The sequence below is a fragment of the Danaus plexippus genome, chromosome 17 (assembly GCF_018135715.1).
Source record: "Danaus plexippus chromosome 17, MEX_DaPlex, whole genome shotgun sequence".
In the NCBI taxonomy this organism is placed as follows: Eukaryota; Metazoa; Arthropoda; class Insecta; order Lepidoptera; family Nymphalidae; genus Danaus; species Danaus plexippus.
The window spans coordinates 989,158-1,008,130 of NC_083548.1; the positions used below are offsets into that span (position 1 = coordinate 989,158).

Genomic DNA, 18,973 nt, shown 5'->3' on the forward strand with positions numbered 1-18,973 from the left:
CTTCTATATGCTTTTTATAAAAAGCAATTTGTAAGCTATGATTAAATGATGTATAACTAAAACTTTGAACGAGTTAAAAGACCCCCTAGAAACTTTTTGGATATCCGAATCTTAATTATTGAGTTTGTTCATTAAGAACACTTATGTAAAACTAATACTGTTTTTTAACTCTAAACCGTGGCTATTAACACAATCTTGTATTATTTACCTTGATTTGACATTTCGGCCAGATTGCACTGACCGTGGTCACAGGCTCACTGAGATAAATAATTCAAGCAAGGTATATAATACGTGATTCCTGTATTTTAAAATCATATTGTTGGTTCTACTTTTATAATAATTTATGTAAAATATGTAAATTTTTTTGTAACATTTTCGGAATAACTTTATTAATAAAATATCTTTTTGACAGGCCGATAAGAAAATTCATGTATGTAGAACAACATGCTTATTGAAGCGCGTTGAATACGACTGTATAATTAAATCAAAAAAGACAATGAATTCGTCCGGATTAATTAACTCATAAATCATTTGTGAATTATTAGTACAGAGATAGATCTCAACATAGAAATGAACAAAGATAATTTTTCATAAAATTTAAAACTTAACTAAAGCGGACAACTTGTAATGAAGTTGAACAAACCGAAAATAGCCAAATTAAATGAGAAATAATGATTTCTTTGGGGTGAAAATCTTATAAATTATAAATATATGATAATGGTTGATTTTAGTACATTGTGTATATGTGATTCAAAACCCAATTTTGATGTTTTTTTTATTCATTTCGACAATATTGATTCTTGAAATACATTTTATATAAATATAAATTAATTTTAAAAATATTCTAAATATGCTTATGATAAAAACGATTTCGAATGAATAAAATTTAAATATGACACATTTTTATCAATTTGGTAAAGCTAACTCATAAATCTAAATATTATTCAGTCTGTTTTCGTACTTGAGCATTTACCAAAAATTAGAAACCGTCACATCAATTATTTATAAATATTTCACAGAGTATTTATAATAATTATGTAACGTTAAAGCAAAAATACAAGAAAGTTTTAAGCGACATTTTAAGAAATCGATATAACTTCGATTTTTTTTTTATAATATAAATTAACAGTTATTTTTAACAAATACGTAATACTAATAAAGGCACAGTTTATGCGAAGAAACCCGTGAACGAGAATAAGTACATTTTTTCAACGAGTAATCATTGTAATAGCTTTGTATTTTGAGTACCTTTTCTTTAAAACTGATTTAAATCATAATAATCATTAATAGCATTACCTTGTTTAACATCGTAATGCAAATTGTCCGAATGGAATATAATTTTATAATACTACTTATCTGTAGTTCAACAAGTAATTGGTTTCTTTTGTATACGATAAGGCTAGGTATATGTTAATGGTCGTTGTATGTACCTTACCCAAATAGATAGAAATCATTATGGAAATCATATTTCATAGTCGGCTGCTCCTTCACACCATTTGCGCAACCAATTAATTCAATTAGAAATTTACATAACAGTGCCTTTATCAGATATGTTGTATCTGTGCGTACAATAAATTGTATCTTTTGAAACAGATAAAAAATAGCGAAACACGCAGTTCCTGTCCCGTCAAGCGTGAGTTATGTTCAGATAATTAAGTTATAGTACGATTAACATGTGAAATCTTCGGAAAATATATATATATATATATAAAAAATTCAATTGTGTATGATAAGCATGGTTTATTTTAGATTTTGGTATTAAATCGAGTTAATAAGATTGAGATTTTATTGTAAATCTAATATGTGTTATATTTTTAAGTAATAAAATAACCGAGCTGTTGCTATGTGAACGAAACCATTATCAATATTTCGATAATAGATAACAGCTCCAGCAGACACAGATAAGATAAACTGACGGCTGCGGCCTGTGGGGTGGCTTTTGTATCTGTGGAATATTTCCCTACCAAACATACATACATCGATTATAAATACTAATACATAGTTCAAATATAAACAAGCATATAAAAAAATATTAATTGTGCGTTTAGTCTGGTAATGTTGAAAAGAAAACAGGAAGGGGTAATTTTTTAGTGTTTCTTTAAGACAAACTTTATTAATATTACTTTCGATTGCCCGCACGCGTTCTAGCGCCACACATTCCCTCTCGCCCTCTCTTTATACAAGGAGCGTTATACGATTAACGCAACCCTGCTGGGAGTCGCAGAAGAGCTTTCACTTCAACAATAAATAAATACACATAATATGCCAATTCTTGGCTATTATGTATTTCTATCACATTATGTAGCTATAGTGTATGAGGAATGATAAAAACAAATAAAAAAACATAAATGTATACTATTTTAATCAAAATCTCAATTTAGTTTCGTGCATGGTGAGTATCTTATCAACTTCCTGTGCCCGTTCCTTCAAGGTTCTCATCTCCTCTTCACTCAACACCGCGCTCTGCTTGCCGGCGTTCTTTATTAGGAAGTGCTGTATGAATAACCTCAGACTCTCCCTAAACATGTGCAGCTTCGGGGGTTTGGCTATCCTGTGGAACACTTCCAGCGACGCCTGCATGTTATCATTCATTATGACAGCCAGGAGTATCTGTCTCATGAACCGGACGGTCTTCTTGTTTAAATCGGAGAATTGTATTATCTGTAAATAATTAAATCTATGTACCGAGCTAAGACTTCAAAACACTTGTAACGGTAGTGACATAATATAACTATTATATTTTTTAATGTATGTTATGTATTATTTAGTTTACCTTGAGAATGGACAGCGGCAGTGCTTTGGATATAAACAGATGGATGAGAAACTGTGCCAAGTTGGTCGTTGACTGTTTGGATAGAGTTTCAATTTCCTTTATTTTGTCCCACACAGAGTACTGTATTGATAGCTGTGAACACGCAACAATGGGATTATTAGTTATAGTAATAAGATTCATTTTTACTTATCATAAACATGGTTGGAGGGGTGAGAATATTGAATCATGTTTAGGAGTTGTGTTTAAGACAGACTTAAGTCACCAAGTTAACCTTAAGGAAATTCTTAGTTTTTTTTTCTTCTGACATATGAGTATTTTATCTTATATTTGTTATTACCCATAACACACTTGACTACCTATAACACACTTGACTACCCATAACACACTTGACTTTATTTTATAATATAAATTTAGTTGTAGGGGCCTCATTTGGAGTCTCGTACCTGATATTTCCTATCTACACTGCACAGTTTGTCAGCCAGCACACTGTAGTAGGGGTTGTAAGCCTTCTCGTGGAGAGAGCAAGACAACAACACATGCGATATCTCACGCTGCTGTTGTCCCTTCAGGGAGAGCTGTTCCAACTTAGAAAAGGCGTCCATGTAGTCCTAAACGGAACATTTAATATATAATTTAGAGACAAAAAACGAATTTTGTGTTATTATAAAACCTAACTTTTATTTAATTATCTACAAAAGCTCAATAATTTTGTTTACAGCGACACAATGATATGAACCTGACTGCTGGGATACAAAAGGCAATAAACATGGCAATCATATTGAGCTACATTCAAATAATATGGATTTTTAATTTATTTCAATATAATCAATAGTCACTCTCAAAAAAAAAAACTTCCTATGCTAGCCCTGGGTCAACTAGTTCATTCATTTCAAGTTATATATATATATATATCTCCATGATCCTGACCTCAGCAGACATAATAACACAGAAGATGCTCCGCCTGACATCAGTATTCATTCTCTGTTTCCTCGCCAGTTCCATCATTCTCTGGTCAGCGTGCGTTGTCTGCTTGTCTATCTGTTTGTCTCCGACCTCAGCCTGCCCCTCCCAGGCCGACCCGACCACCCACCACTTGCCGCGTTCCTGGGCTGGAATATACACATGGTGTATAGATTATAATGTATATGGATTTGAATAGTTCAAATACATGGCGTTTGCTGTTAGCAGGGATATTTTTTTGAAGTCTTAAGTTAAGCAAATGTTTATATATATATATATATATATATGAGAGAGAAAGTATATATATAGATATATACATATATTAAGCCAATTAATGGGGACTTTTTCTCTCAATCTACATTATGTTCCAGTTGACCAACGTCTTAAATCCAATTCAGTAGTCTCATATAAGCATGTATGTCACCTTTCAATAGATCCTCCAGCCGTATGTTCAAGGGTGTTATATAATTTCCTTTCCTGACAATACTCCGAGTCATCTTCTTCAGGTGCTCCACGTAGCTCGGATCGTAGTTGGGTATTTTGTTTAAATTATTATTCTTTATAGCCAGCAGCACTTCCAGCAGAAACTTTATACGGGACCTGAAAAACGAATAGTTACAATAAAATATAACACAAACTATCATTATTATTAACAAATAACATTAAGATTATATTAATATATACATGTTGCTCTAGTTTGCATAAAATATAGGATGTTGATAATACACGACATGTGTGTTTATATCTGTATCTCATTTAGTGTGTATGTGTGTGTAATGTATTTATATTCACCCGTCTGTCACACCAGCCCCTATCTTGGTACTTCGAGCCTGTGTGTCATGTATGAAAGTCTTAAGTTCGAGAGGCGCTTCCTTCCTCAGAGCTGCGCCGGCGCACCTCACGCACACTAACAACACGTCTATACACTTCTCGGACAACGTGTGCGTCAGTCGCGACAGAATATCGAATAGTAACGTAGATTGGTATAACTGTGGAAATTAATAAGAACAATTTATTAAAATTATTAAAAATGTATTTTTTTTTCAACTTAAAATTATATTCTGATATTCGTTAAACGTTAATTAATGTTTAATATATTTTGTTATAGCTATGTATTGGTAATATACTCTTGTTGGCGACGCCATCTAGTATCAGTTACCTTGAAACAAAACAAATGTGCCAAGCAAGCAACTAGATTGTCTAAGGTCTTGTCCTCGACTGGTTGTGATGTGTCCATCATTGCGTCAAACCTCTTACACAACTCCTCCAAAAAATGTGCTCCTGGAAATAAAGTTATCAAATTATCTAGAAATGAATCTTACAACATTTTTTGTATCATTACTAAGTTTAACATTCCTAAGGAAACACAAAGCAATTAACTAACATTGGCTCAATGGTTCTCCCTAAATATGATTTATCAGTAATTTCGGTCTAAAAGTAAACCCTTTATTAGTCCACTATTAAAACTTAAATTATGAATTACTAAAAATAATAATGATTGGTTGAATAATACAGACAATAATAAAAAAAAAATATATATAAAGAAACTAATAAATTCATACAGCATGTATGTTTTTTTATACAAAAATATTAAATGCAAAACATTGGCTATCCTATGGGTTGGGCCAATTCTCATACCAACATGTACCACCTACCATCACTCACCAATTTCGGAGCCAACATTGGCATGCAACACAGCTATCATAGCCGCATGTTCTGCCAGCATTCTCTCCGGAGTCATAGACCTTCCAACGACTCCCTCCATATACAGCGATGTCAATACTGTATTCATCGAGTGTCTGCTGTTGCTGGTGTACAGATTCTCTATACTGGTGCAAGCCCAGTGAAGGTTTGTACCAGCCAACTTGTTCAGAACACCTGGAATATGAAAACCATTGTCAGTCAGTGATATACTGACCTCATATAGTCTACTAGCTTATAAATAATAGTTGCTAGTAGTTATAATAATATAACCAAGAAAATATAGTTATATGTCATATGTAGGAAATTTAAAAATGCTACATCTTGTTTATGAAATATTTTTTCTTTACTTAGTCGCTTAAAAATTATACATACCTACATCGTCCTTGTGTTATAATATATAACGTAGGCTCAAACATTTTATGTACCAGCTATCTTGTTATTTTAATAAAATCTTACTTTTAACTTGCCGTTTCAGTTGTGCCATCTCCTTCTCAGATGTTGAGTCCTTGTTCCTCAAATGTGGTGGGATGTAAATGCCTTTTTCCTCCTAAAACACAAATCTATAAATAATCTGATGTATAATAACCGAAAATAATTTATTAATGCTATCCACCTTAATGATGTTCCCTTCTTTATCTCTCTTCCTTCCATAAATGTCCTCCCATACATCCGGCTTCTCTTTAGGTTCTATTTCTGAATTCTCTTCACCTCCGCTCAACTCTTCATCATCGGATAAATGTGACACTTCATCGTCACTAAATATTTTACTCAAATCTTCTTCTGCAATTATCTTTTCCTTTGTCTTGTTATTGTTCTTGTTATTTGATCTTTTTTTTCGTTCTGGTTCTTCGTCACCATCAACTTCACTGTCATCTTCTCCATCATCACCAGTTTCTCCATCATCATCAGACTCACCATTATCTTTAAAATCGGTTCCATCTTCACTCATTTCACTGTCTTCACCCAGCATATCGTCATCACTTCCTAACTCATCATCTTCATCCATATCATCAACTGAATCATGTCCGTCTTCTGTTATCTCTATCCCCTTTTCCTTTTTACGTTGTGGCTCTTTTCCTGTAACTGCAGCCAAATCATCTTCAAAGTCGGAATCTCTTTCAACTTCAGCCAAATGTTTTTCCGCTGCCACAATTTGTTCTGACGTCGTTCTATCACACACCTCTAGTAAATCTAGAGTTTCGTTAAGGAAAATAACAAAATATATCTCATAATATTGGATTTATACTAGATAACTGTAGAATACATTTGTAGCCGATACATATATAAATATAAATGTGAAATATGAAATAAAATTCGAATTATTGTTGTTACATGAAAACACATGACTATTTTATAAATGTTTACGTTATTTATGTCCAATAAAATGTCTTCACAAATTTCTAATCAAAAGGCTTTTACAGTGATAAACAACAGTAAACAACAGTATATTTTTACTCTTTTTTATCTTTTGCTCTGGCACTTATTGTGTTCCACATGGCTGCAAAGTATAATCGTAAACAAGTCTTTGGATATGAAATGTGATTAAAGTATTGGAAAAATTTTTATTGCAATAAAAAATATATATATATTAGCAATAACGTCTCCGGTTGTATTAAAATATAATGTCATGTAGATGATATGAATGATAATATTTAATTCATATATTACAATTATATTTCTGTGTAAAGATATTTGGTTAAAAGGATACAATCCAGCCCATCGTCAGCAAAAAAGTTATTTTTGTTTCGAGTCTTGTTCAAGCCGAGCTGTTTCTCTAGCTTCTTAATAATCTTATCCTCCGCATCATTAGCTTCCAATAACATCTTCCTTCTTTGTTCATTCATCATCGATTTTAATTTATCAGTGGCTCTCTTCTCTTTTTCTTGCTCCAATTTTAATAATTCTTGAACAGTAGGCGGATTCTTTGGTTTTTTATTTTTCTAAAAGCATTAATATTATGGTATTTTGTCAAGAAACATTAGGAGAGAGAGAGTATATTCCCTTCGAAAAGTTAATGAGTATCATAAACTGAAAAATAAACAATTACGATTTACCTTAACCACATTATCAGGTTCAGATGTTTCGGGTCTTATTTTTACAAACTTTCCCGGTGAGGTGGACCGGTGAAGCTCATTAGAATCAATATTCTTTTTTAAATAATGTTCTTTCCGTTTTACTTTTTTTTCTTGTCTCTTTTGTTTTCGAAGCACTTTACGTGTATTTGTAAATTTTGGCTTATTATTTGGTTTTTTCATTGTAGTCCGATTAATAGGTGAGATATATTTTTTTATATTATTAAACTGTTTAGTGTGTTTTTCTAATTCCTTTTAGGTTATATGTTGACAATATTATTTCAATCATAACAATGTGTGACAGTGTGAATAGTTAATATATCAATCTACTTAAATCATCAATTGTGTCATAATGACAATTTTTAATGTTTTTGTGCCGTTTCTTTTAAGCAAACTTAATCCACATATTTATCAGCATTTTATGTTTATTACTTAATATCGATTACTTATATAGAAAATAATAAGAAATTAAACCTTCAAAGTATTGAATACGATTTTGATATAAATAAAGTTGTATATAATTAATTTCAAATAAATAATTTAATGAAAATCTAATTTTAAACTTTTTATTCACAAAATATCATGTCATATCAAGAATGGTTCAATCATACCAAGCATTTATAAATTATAAAAAAAAATGAACATCAAGAAAAAAAAACAATTATACTTATAATTATGGTTAAATTTTATTGCTAGCAACACATCCAATTGACAATAAGAATGGTAATTTGTAATTGACAATTGTCTTCATGCCTTCAGCCTTGTCTTTGACAGATAATTTTTCGGAGCTGATGGGAAACAATATGAAAATTGATATTATTTTATCTTATTAGACTTAAAGAAAAAATCTTTATCGTTTAGTTAGCGAGAATAATTATTTACTTTCTAATAATAAAAAAAATATTGGAGGCATGATGGTGGAAGGTTCAGCATTTACGCGGAACGATGTGTTCCAAATGGCTATTCGTGTTGCTTTTGTATCTGCGGTTACTTATTTTTCTATAAAATGGCTCGTCAATCAAATAGATCCGACTTCTAAGAGTCGAAAGAAAGCTGAAGAAAGAGCGCGGGAACAGTTACGCAAGTAAGTATCGATTTTCAATACGACATTATTAACAACTAAGAATACATAACTGGACCTAACAGGTGTTCCTTTACCAGCATCGCTTTAGTGAATCTATTTAAGTACACAGCATAACACTTACTTATTATATATATTAACTCACTTGCATCAATTTAGTGCAATATAATATAGATTTTCATTATGAAAATAATAATATCATATTAACATACAAACCTAAGTTATTATGTATATAGTTTCGAAAATCATACCATAATATGTGACTAGTTTAATTTATTCTATATTAGAATATCTTGCAGAGCCGGATTGGTCGGGAAGCAGGCCTTGGCTCTGGACAAGCTCACCGATCATGAAATGATCATCGCCTCACAACTTGTGGTACCTGAAGAGATTAATGTGAGTATCTTGGAAATATTTGGAACTTTAACCTTATCCAGATACTTGTAACTATTATGCAATATTTAATATTAATTACAAGTTAATACTAAAAATAATATTGAAATGATTTTTAAACTAATATCAATAACAAGGTCTTATTAAAAAAGAATTGTAGGATTGAAATTTTTTTTTTTTTGTATACAATGTCGGTACCATCAATTACATCACCAGATTTTTTTTTTATAAAACATAATATTATTTAATTGTTTTTTACTTACAGGTTAATTGGAAGGATATAGCGGGACTAGATCATCTCATCAATGAACTCCGTGAGACTGTTATTCTGCCGATACAGAAACGGGAGCTGTTTGCCGACAGTCGACTCACACAGCCACCTAAAGGTGTATTGTTGCATGGGCCACCCGGTGAGAGAAATTCCATATCATACACAACATACTAGTTCATACCCATGACTGCTTGCATGGACTTGTTAATGTGCACTTTAATAAAATAGATATCAATACGTACAAACATCTATAGACTAGGACTTGTGATTTACATGCCATTATAATTAAAGGGCAGAATAATCTTAGAAAAAGTTATAACCTTTGTTATTCCGATGTCTGAGCTATGGCACAGGAAAGTTTGATCAAAATCCATCCATTAGGCTTACCTGAGAAGTCATTCAACATTATAAATTTTTGATTATATAATATTTTTAGCAGGGAACAACAGATAGAGCGTTCCGTTTAGAGAAATTGTTAGTGATCTGAGTGATATGAAATAATTATATGGCACAGAGAAAATGTTTACAAGATATCTTAATATTGACTGCATAGAGGTCTTATTTGAATAAAACTGAGTTATTTAATCTTATAATGTACAAATCCTTGCAATCTTCTACCACTGTTATGGTTCTTAGGATGTCATGTGATAGACCACAGATAATAATTGGAAGTTTTATATATGCACAGTTATTCAAGTATATTTGGCAGTATACAGGGGGTTTGGCAGTAGACAGTGTACAGGGGGTTGCATGAATCTAAAAGAATGCGCAACAAGAAATGTATTGCTGTACCATAAACAAATTGGTTTTTTTTTTCTCATGACATACTTTAATAATGCCATTGAAAATGGACCCATGGACTAAAATTAAAAATCGTACCCCAATATAAAGCCTACTTTCATGACTTATTTCAAGCTTTGTGTTACAAAAACTATCTAAAATTATTTTATTCAACTAAGATCAATTGAACTTAACCTTTATTAAATTAACTCTATTTTTGACTAACTTCACAAATGATTTCATTTTATATAAAACAGTAAACGAATGACGCTCAAATCGACTTCTATAATACCTACGTGATTGATAATTCACAATACATACAATGATAATAAAATGTTTAATGAAATTAATATATTCGGATTACTACGCGTATTTTATTATTTTTAAAAGGCCACATACCTCCCACGTTTCGGTTATTGGCAGCAACCGTGATCTCATCTCGTCTGCCCGTGATCGTAGGGAGTATGTAGCTTTTTTAAAAAGGCTTACATTTCATTAATAGTAAAAATGATCATATTCCCAGGTTGCGGTAAAACTCTGATAGCCAAAGCTACGGCCAAGGAAGCCAACATGAGCTTCATAAACCTGGACGTGTCACTGTTGACTGACAAATGGTACGGAGAAACACAGAAGCTGGCCGCCGCTGTGTTCAGCTTGGCCGTTAAATTACAACCTTGCATAGTTTTCATAGGTGAGATTGATTTTTTTATTCATCATTAATATGCCATTAATTTAACATATCACAATATATTGTACAATATTGCAAGGAGTAATAATGCTGCTAATTTAATTCACTTATAACATTGTAGTATTAAAAATAACTATATCAAAATATGCATTGTGTTAAGTAAGACTAATTAGTCTTACTTAGGTTAATTACTTACGTCAATCGACAGAAGCTAATATAATATACTTACATTATATTATTTAACAATAACAACTCAGTATAACTGAAATACAATATATATATATTGAGATCATTTTGTATGAATCAGCTGATAGTTGTTAATTAAATCAGCTGATTTATACCACCTGTTTCCTGGTGTTTGTGTGTGATGTAATGACTGTTAAATCGATCAGCTGATAGCTGTATTATAATATATTTCAGATGAGATTGAATCCTTTCTCCGGACCCGCACGGCTCATGACCATGAGGCCACAGCCATGATGAAGACACAGTTCATGTCGCTGTGGGACGGCCTGATCACCGACAACACGTGTAACGTTATTATCATGGGTATGTATGTCTTATACATATTATATCAGAAACTTCATAACATTGTAGTATAGAGTAGATGTCTGTGTACTATGGAATCTTCTTTAATTACAAAAACCCATGGTGTTGCTAATTTAAACCCCATAAAGGACTATTTATTCTTATTACTTACCCATATTATTCTACTATATTTTCGTCTATCCACTTTACTCGGTGATCATTTTATCACATTGCTGTCTTCTTCTTCCTCCTCCTTATTTTATTACTTCAGCATTAGTATGTAGTTTTTAATATAATAAAAAACGCATAGTATATAATAAAATATTAGTTAATGAAATCTAAGACCTTCGCGAGTAACAGAATCGTAAGGAGTATGTAGTTTTTAAAAATCGTAATGAAAATATGAGTTTTATTCATGTTTATTTTTCCAGGCGCTACGAACCGTCCCCAGGACTTGGACAAGGCGATCCAGCGTCGTATGCCGGCCACCTTCCATGTGCCGATGCCGAATCTCCAGCAGAGAGAGCACATCCTCCAGCTGATACTCAAATCAGAACCCACAGCTGATGATGTATGATTAATACTAAGCTATAGCTCGGCTATCGAATATATATACATATATATATAAATATGTATTATATAATTAAGATATGTCAATAGAGACATACATAAAAAATTATAATAATATTATTGGTATTTTAAGATGTATATTCTGTAATGATTCAAACTACCCTCAGATCGACTACGCCCGTCTAGCCTCGAGCACAGATGGATTCTCAGGCTCCGATCTTCACGAGCTCTGTCGCCAGGCGGCCGTCTACAGAGTTAGAGATCTGGCCAGGGAGGAGTTACAGAGGGAACAGGTCTAGAAACTGAGATTTTATATAAAAAAACATAAATTTTCAGAGTTTAAAATTAAAGAGCCAATTTATGCCAGCGATTATATTTCGGAAATAGATTCACAAAAAAAAATATACTTAATACGTGTGTTTATCTATTGGCAGCGCCATCTGTAGTGTATACAGTGACTTAATAAAAAACGCAACTAAATAAATTTGTTATTAATTATTAATGCTATTATTACATTGGCATGTGTTATTTTTCAGTCAAAAACCAACAACACAAACTCAGATTCTGACGAGGAGTACTGTGATGCTGTCAGACCCATCACAATGGAGGATTTAAGGATGTCGCTTAGCAAGCTCAAGGAATCCAAGATACAGTGCGGATCACTGGCTCCCGGGATGAGAATTGAACTCGACTAGAGCTGTAATGAATATACTAATTAAGTTTTGACGGTTAACCAGGTTAACTGTTGGGTTAAACCTACCGTATCTGCTCACTGTTGAACTTGACCGTTGATTCATATATAAATTTGTTTTTGTTAGTGTTTTTTATTTTGCTATTTATGAAAATAACAAAAAATATTGCTATTCAATAAAACCTGTTATATACTGAATGATATAATAATATCAAAAAAATAGTGGTACTTACTCTTTTATTTGTTTTAAATATATTTTATCACGATCTATAATGCATTGCAGATTTTTGTTTTAAAATCTATATTCAAATTGAATGCTCTATCAAGATATTAAAATTTTTAAACAAAAGTAATATAAATAAAGAGTTTCAAAGATATTTTTGATTGATTAAATTATTGAAATAAAGTATATTTATCACATCTATGGGACATTCAGCTGAATTGTGACCGTAGCAACAAAAATATGTATTGAACCGCAAAATTTAAGATATTTTTCTATAATGAATTTGAAATTTGTCATTTAAATAACATTCAAGAGTTACTCACTTACCGTACACGTGGTGAGGGTGTTCCGTTATACTTATTGTTCTGTGTATATTGTATTGCAGAGTTTACGTTTACAAATGTTGAAATTTCTGTATATATTTGTCAAAAATAATTAATTTTTTAATTGTTATATCGTAATTCTTCATAGAAAACTTTATATATCAAAATTCTATTTACATTTTGAACTATGCGTCACTTTGTAGTACTAATTGTTAGAATTGGGTCGGCTGTGTTTTATATCTTGCCGGCTATAATTGCTACTGACCCATCAATTAAATCTTAAAGCTATAATTTTGTTATATTGTTTGCGTTGATTCTTTATGTCATTGATATTGAAAACTATTTTAATTTCGAAGTCCAACTATAGCCGGAAAGATGCTTAGATATTATCTCAAGCTTCCAAAGAAGCGTTGTTGTGAAAGTTATTATTGTGTGTTACAGTACGAGCTGTTTGATTGTCTGTGTGTGTGATGCATATGCGATATGCGATGCTTCTTCCAAAGCCTAGGTTGTGCACAGCAATAAATACCTTTTTTTTAATTAAAGAGTGTCTTATCATTTGAATGCGGGTAGTTTGATAATTAATATCAACCAACTACTGTACTGCTTTTAAATCTTGTCCGATGTCACATGTGTTGTGTAATGATGGCACAGATTAAAACATCCAATAAAATGTTAATAAATATACAAGTTGTCAAAAGATTTTTAAAAGGCTTATAAAATCCACACTGTAGTATATTAGATATTCATATGTAAATAGACGGAATAAATAATTTAAAAGTTTCAAGTGTTTTCTTTTCGTTTATTTAAATATATTTCCTATTATATTCTCCAACCATTATAAATATGTCTGAATGGAGGTAGCTTCTTTCATCAACTTAAGGATCAATTTAGTTAATTTATATATATTTATTTCACTTAACATTATATAAAGTGCCAATCCTGTAAATGATCGAATAATTAATAAAATTAAAAAAAAAACTTATTATATTTTGTTAAATTAAAACCTTTTTTCTTTTCGAGGGTCGCGTATCGTGCCTCGGTTTCCGATGATTCCTATTTTTCTTTTGGTTCGGTTTTGGTTTCGTCTTCTTATATTTTGGTTTCGCGGTTACCTTTCGTAGTAAATTCAAGATTCTATTGAGATCTGTGAAATAAAACTAATTCGTGTATACTGTAATTTTTATAAGTGCAAAAAAGCGTGTGGTGACATTTAATTATATGTATTTATTTGATATAATAATTTTTCTAGTGTCTATTGGTTGATTGTTTTAAATATGGCCTTCATCCTTGCTAAGACGCGAACAGTATACACTGCTAGTGTAGTGTAGAATGGAGGATTGAGGATTTCAATATCTATGTCGTCAATTCAACGTTTGCAGTTGTTGTTGACAGTTTAGTCTTGAGGTCGTTAAACAAATCGAAAATAAGTAAATATTTTTCTTATTTGACGTAAATTCTCGTATTTTATAAAAAAATAAAAAAAAAATTCCAAGACGTCATAACAATTTCGTTTAAAATTTCATTAATACGATTAACATTAAATTGAAACATTTTGTTTAGACTATTTGTTATCTGTCAGGCAGGTAGTTAGTTGCTGTCAACGATGTTTTATAATTCAAGATAAACAATAAAGAGTTAGCGTCACATAATCTAATCTTTTCTATTATTATAGTGCAATCAAAGACAATATTCATTACAGTGTTATATTGGGGCTGTAAAGGTATAAATTTTATTCGCGAATTGTCACAAGCGGCGTATTTACACCATTTTGATTGTGCAATAATTGTAGATATAATAAAATTAGTCAGGTAAATACTAGGTAATTTAACATGCAAGTAAGAAATTAGTAAAGATATTTTACCTTCACTTATATCGTTTGAAGCAGTAGCAAACTTCACTGGACGAGCATCGGTATCGATAGAATTCTCGCTAATAGAAATATCAGAACAGGCGCCAAAAGTTTCTTGGTTGCCACATCCCAGCCCCGAGGTCCCGTTCCCACAGAAACCCCAGTTATTTCCAGCTACATACCTCCACTGTAGCACGCAGTGGTCGCAAACTAAACCTTTAGGAAGACGATACTTCACTTTATATACACCACCTTTTGAAGGATAGAAATTTGTGCCACCCGTCGCCAGTTCCACTGGATATTTGTCGAAGCAGGATTGCCTGTTAGTCTTCGGATTTGGGCATATTTTAAAATACCAGTAGCCTCTATGATAGGCCGTTATTTCTACTGTGACTGTAAAAATTTGCTCTGGCTCGAAATTTGAAACAATAATTCCTTGGCCATATTTGCCACCGAGTTCATGGCTTTTTGGGGGCTTCATATCGTAGGCGTCTCCGCAGATTCCACACCTGTAAAGAGTACAAAAGAACAGTTTTTTTTATTTTTGCAATATAATATAAACTAAATTAGTGGAAGAATTTAGTCTCACTTTCCCTTGTTTATGGCATACTGTCTATAGAAGCCACCGCAGTTAAGTCCATCGTCATCATAGTTGTGAGGGGTTGGGAACCCACTCCGCCACATGGAGGCGCGGGATGGGGGTTGGAGCACACGACCGTGGCCGACAACAGATACGACCATCAAGGAAAACGTTAATAAAATATTTAGCATCTGAAACAAAGAGTTAAATTGTTCTTTAAGTTAGATGTTAAGCTCGGGATTTTTATAATGTATTTAATCTTGAATGAAACCAATATTTTCGGATTACTACGCGTCTTTTATTATTTTTAAAAACAACATACTTCCGACGTTTCGGTTAGTTTGAAGGAACCGTGATCATGGGCAGACGAGATATGATCACGGTCACAAAGTAAACGAAACTTCGGGAGTATGTAGTTTTAAAAATAATAAAATACGCGTAGTAATCCGAAAATATTAGTTTCATTTAAATGAATACTTCAGAAGTCTTACATCTCATTATGTATTTAATCTTGTGTATTTGTAATAATTGCTTCATTAATTAAAAAAAAATTGAGGAACGTCAATCGTTGCTATAAATTTGGTGAGTCTGACTACTGCACGTTTTCTGATGCGCCAAAAACAGAAAAAAATCCGTGATTGAACCCGATACAAGGTATTCGTGGCTAGACGTCGCGAAATCGCGAGTGTCTGAGGAATCCGACGCAAAATAAACTTGCAATATTCAAATTAATCTCTTAAGAACCAAGTGTCGTGACAGCGGCTATATGTATAAAATTTTACCTTTAGGAAATCTCGATCATTTTCGTATAAATGGGCTAGTTTTGTAATTATTTAAAATCCACCCACGCTGTCAAGGATTATAAATTACACGAATTTTATATTTAAAGATCTCTTGAATTTTAAAAGTTTTATTTTTATTTATCGCGAGTAGCTTCTACAAGTTGCATGTTCCGTTAGTTCAACAATAATCAGCACTAGTTGCATGTTCAATAATAATAACTAATATTCGAGAGTCAGTCAGTGAGTGCTCTCAGTCCGTGACCAGGTCGACGTCCGCCAAGTAAAGCGGTAATAACCATTGATTTACCAGATGTCCGTTCACCATTATCGAAACCTGAAATATCTGTAGCTGGACACGATGCGGTTAAAAGAGATTTTAAAAAGAAAGCGTCTTATTCGCCGTCCTTAAAATGATCTTCGATTAGTCTTAAGATTTCTTATTAATGTTAAACATATATATTTTTGTGGAGAAACTATTGCCCTGCAAAATTTTAAATGGCTGTCAGTTGAAAGGAAGGGAGATAAACGAAACAAATCGTAAGACTTAATATTATCTGTTTCCTTATTACAAATTTTTCATCTTCCCTAACTGTCTTAACGAATTTAAGTTCATATAAGTTAGTTTAATTTAAATACTATGCAAATAAATTTTTTTAACCAAAAATATTATTATAACCTGTAAGCTTAGAATTTTAAGAATACCTCCCAAAGAGACAATTAAAAGGCAATAATACGTATAGTATACTACAAAGCATGTGCATAGAATATTCAAGGCGGACGATATAAAGTTCATTTGCATAGTTTTGGAGTTTAATTACTTCCCAAAATACAAAACATTTAAATAAAATACATAATTCATAGTGAATTAAACTGTTATGGTAATAAGGCGCGTGCGCTGCGGATCGGCGCCGAGGAAAGTAAGTTTGAGCAATGAATAATTAATGGCATTCACTAAATATACAGACACGTTGGTGAAAAGTTAGTCATTTAATGATGTAATTCTGTGGGTATAATCTGCGAGAGAAAGCCATAGCCATAGCTATCTCTGTAACTATTTATGATAATTGCGAGAGTCACACCCGTTTTCCCTAAAACTCGATAGCTGTGGCCTGTGAGTAATTTTATAACGACAGATTATATCACTCGTCTGACAGCTATGATGGTATCAAGCAAACATTGTAACTATCTGCACTAAAATCGATGTCACAAATAAAAATGTTCGTATATAAAAAAAAAAATAACACAAAGTAACGGAGAAATTTGAACACTCGCGAGGACCATAAAGATAACAAGTTGAAAACGATTTGTCAGAGTGAACGAACTTTTATCTTATACAGAAAGTTACAGTGACGGCCGTTTGATATTAATTTATAAAAAAATAAAACTTTGAATTACACAGATAATTAAAATTAGTTAGATTCTTCGACTTGCTGATTGTCATTTTTATTATAATGTTATTATATATGATAACATCTCCGTGTCAGCAGCGTTCTATCAGTTGTCCTATTTAATTGTACACATGGTATGTCAGTCACAACAACAGACATCGATAATTAACTGGTACAAATAAAAAGTTTATAATATTGTAACGTAAACAATATTTAATTTCTTTTTTATATTCCAAAATAGTTAGTGAGTAAATTTGTTGTAACTTCATACCTGTCATTTAAATTTCCTAAATGTTGCCAAAAAGGTTTTAGTGCGCAAACTTTACAGTGCACACACTCTAAAAATATTAAAACTATACTCATTGACTAATAATAATATTAATAGTTTTTAAGGTTTGATTGAATGATATTTATAAAATTTTTGTTAATTTAAGTTCTTAATATAATGTATTTAAAATTAACTTACTTTTAAATTTTGATCCCTTATAAAAATATTTACATTAAACATAGTAATGATTTAAAAAACACTTATCATTTTAAAAATATTTTTCAGTCATCTTTAAATAACATTGTCAACAATAAATTAATACACTACAAAGAATAAACAACAAATACTTACAATGCCCTTGTTATCTTCACATATTCATCTTAATATTTTATATCAATTAACTTTTATTTTAATAAATCACAACTTTTTTTCACATTTCACTGTAACATCGTCCTAAAACTTTACACAAATCTTTCATCTTTAAAAGACGATATTTCCAAAAAAAAAAAACACATAAATTGTTAATATTTTTTTCTCTCCTTTGTTAGTCGCTGATAATTTATTTGTGATATAAATATATTTTTTATGTTATTAACTGTCTCGGTTCTGGCGGCTGTATGGACGACGACCGTCTGTTAAGTGCAGCGCGAGGTAATGATTTTTTCTCAGCCTTTCTAATCCGATCAATCTAAAATACATCGCTTTCTCCTAAAATCGATCTGGAAGCCTGCGTGCCTCAAATATTACTGATTATTTTTTAATTAGTTCAATTTATTAAAGGAACTAAATGTTATGATAACAACAATTTTTTTTTATTTTGCTTTTTTAATTGTGTTCGGTTTTATACAAGTTTTTTCTTTAATTGTAATTATTATTTACAGTTCTGAAACATACAAATATTTCACAAGTTTTATGAACTAATATTTTGATTTAATAAATATGAATAAGTCGTAGTTAATATGAAACAGTAAGATTTCGTAGAGTTTTGTTTCCGCGACGGTACCCTAACTACACCGTGTAAATATCTTAATTCTGCTCGTCACCGC

The 18,973-nt window shown here is 31.7% G+C and overlaps 3 protein-coding genes across 4 annotated transcripts; 1 reads left to right on the plus strand and 2 right to left on the minus strand.

The window, feature by feature from the left end:
* Positions 1-2,335: 2,335 nt before the first annotated feature.
* LOC116771224 (nucleolar MIF4G domain-containing protein 1 homolog) lies at positions 2,336-7,820 on the minus strand. Its single transcript, XM_061523302.1, has 12 exons — positions 7,492-7,820; positions 7,146-7,377; positions 6,051-6,628; positions 5,894-5,984; positions 5,399-5,611; positions 4,893-5,014; positions 4,526-4,722; positions 4,158-4,333; positions 3,701-3,882; positions 3,217-3,381; positions 2,774-2,905; positions 2,336-2,661 (listed from the first exon to the last, which is right to left on the minus strand). Exons 1-12 carry the CDS (start codon positions 7,690-7,692, stop codon positions 2,365-2,367), a joined length of 2,586 nt encoding a protein of 861 aa, XP_061379286.1. The 5' UTR covers positions 7,693-7,820; the 3' UTR covers positions 2,336-2,364.
* A 433-nt stretch (positions 7,821-8,253) lies between these two features.
* LOC116771120 (outer mitochondrial transmembrane helix translocase-like) lies at positions 8,254-13,840 on the plus strand. Of its 2 annotated transcripts, none has more exons than XM_032662843.2 (8): positions 8,254-8,593; positions 8,878-8,986; positions 9,249-9,393; positions 10,558-10,725; positions 11,143-11,271; positions 11,682-11,821; positions 11,988-12,113; positions 12,357-13,840. In XM_032662843.2, exons 1-8 carry the CDS (start codon positions 8,421-8,423, stop codon positions 12,513-12,515), a joined length of 1,149 nt encoding a protein of 382 aa, XP_032518734.2. In that variant the 5' UTR covers positions 8,254-8,420; the 3' UTR covers positions 12,516-13,840. The 2 variants fall into 2 exon arrangements, with proteins under 2 accessions (XP_032518734.2, XP_061379206.1); XM_061523222.1 differs by having other exon boundaries at positions 8,890-8,986.
* LOC116771121 (uncharacterized) lies at positions 13,250-18,754 on the minus strand. Its single transcript, XM_032662845.2, has 5 exons — positions 18,279-18,754; positions 15,499-15,680; positions 14,922-15,418; positions 14,065-14,204; positions 13,250-13,999 (listed from the first exon to the last, which is right to left on the minus strand). Exons 2-5 carry the CDS (start codon positions 15,678-15,680, stop codon positions 13,982-13,984), a joined length of 837 nt encoding a protein of 278 aa, XP_032518736.2. The 5' UTR covers positions 18,279-18,754; the 3' UTR covers positions 13,250-13,981.
* Between the last annotated feature and the right edge of the window lie 219 nt (positions 18,755-18,973).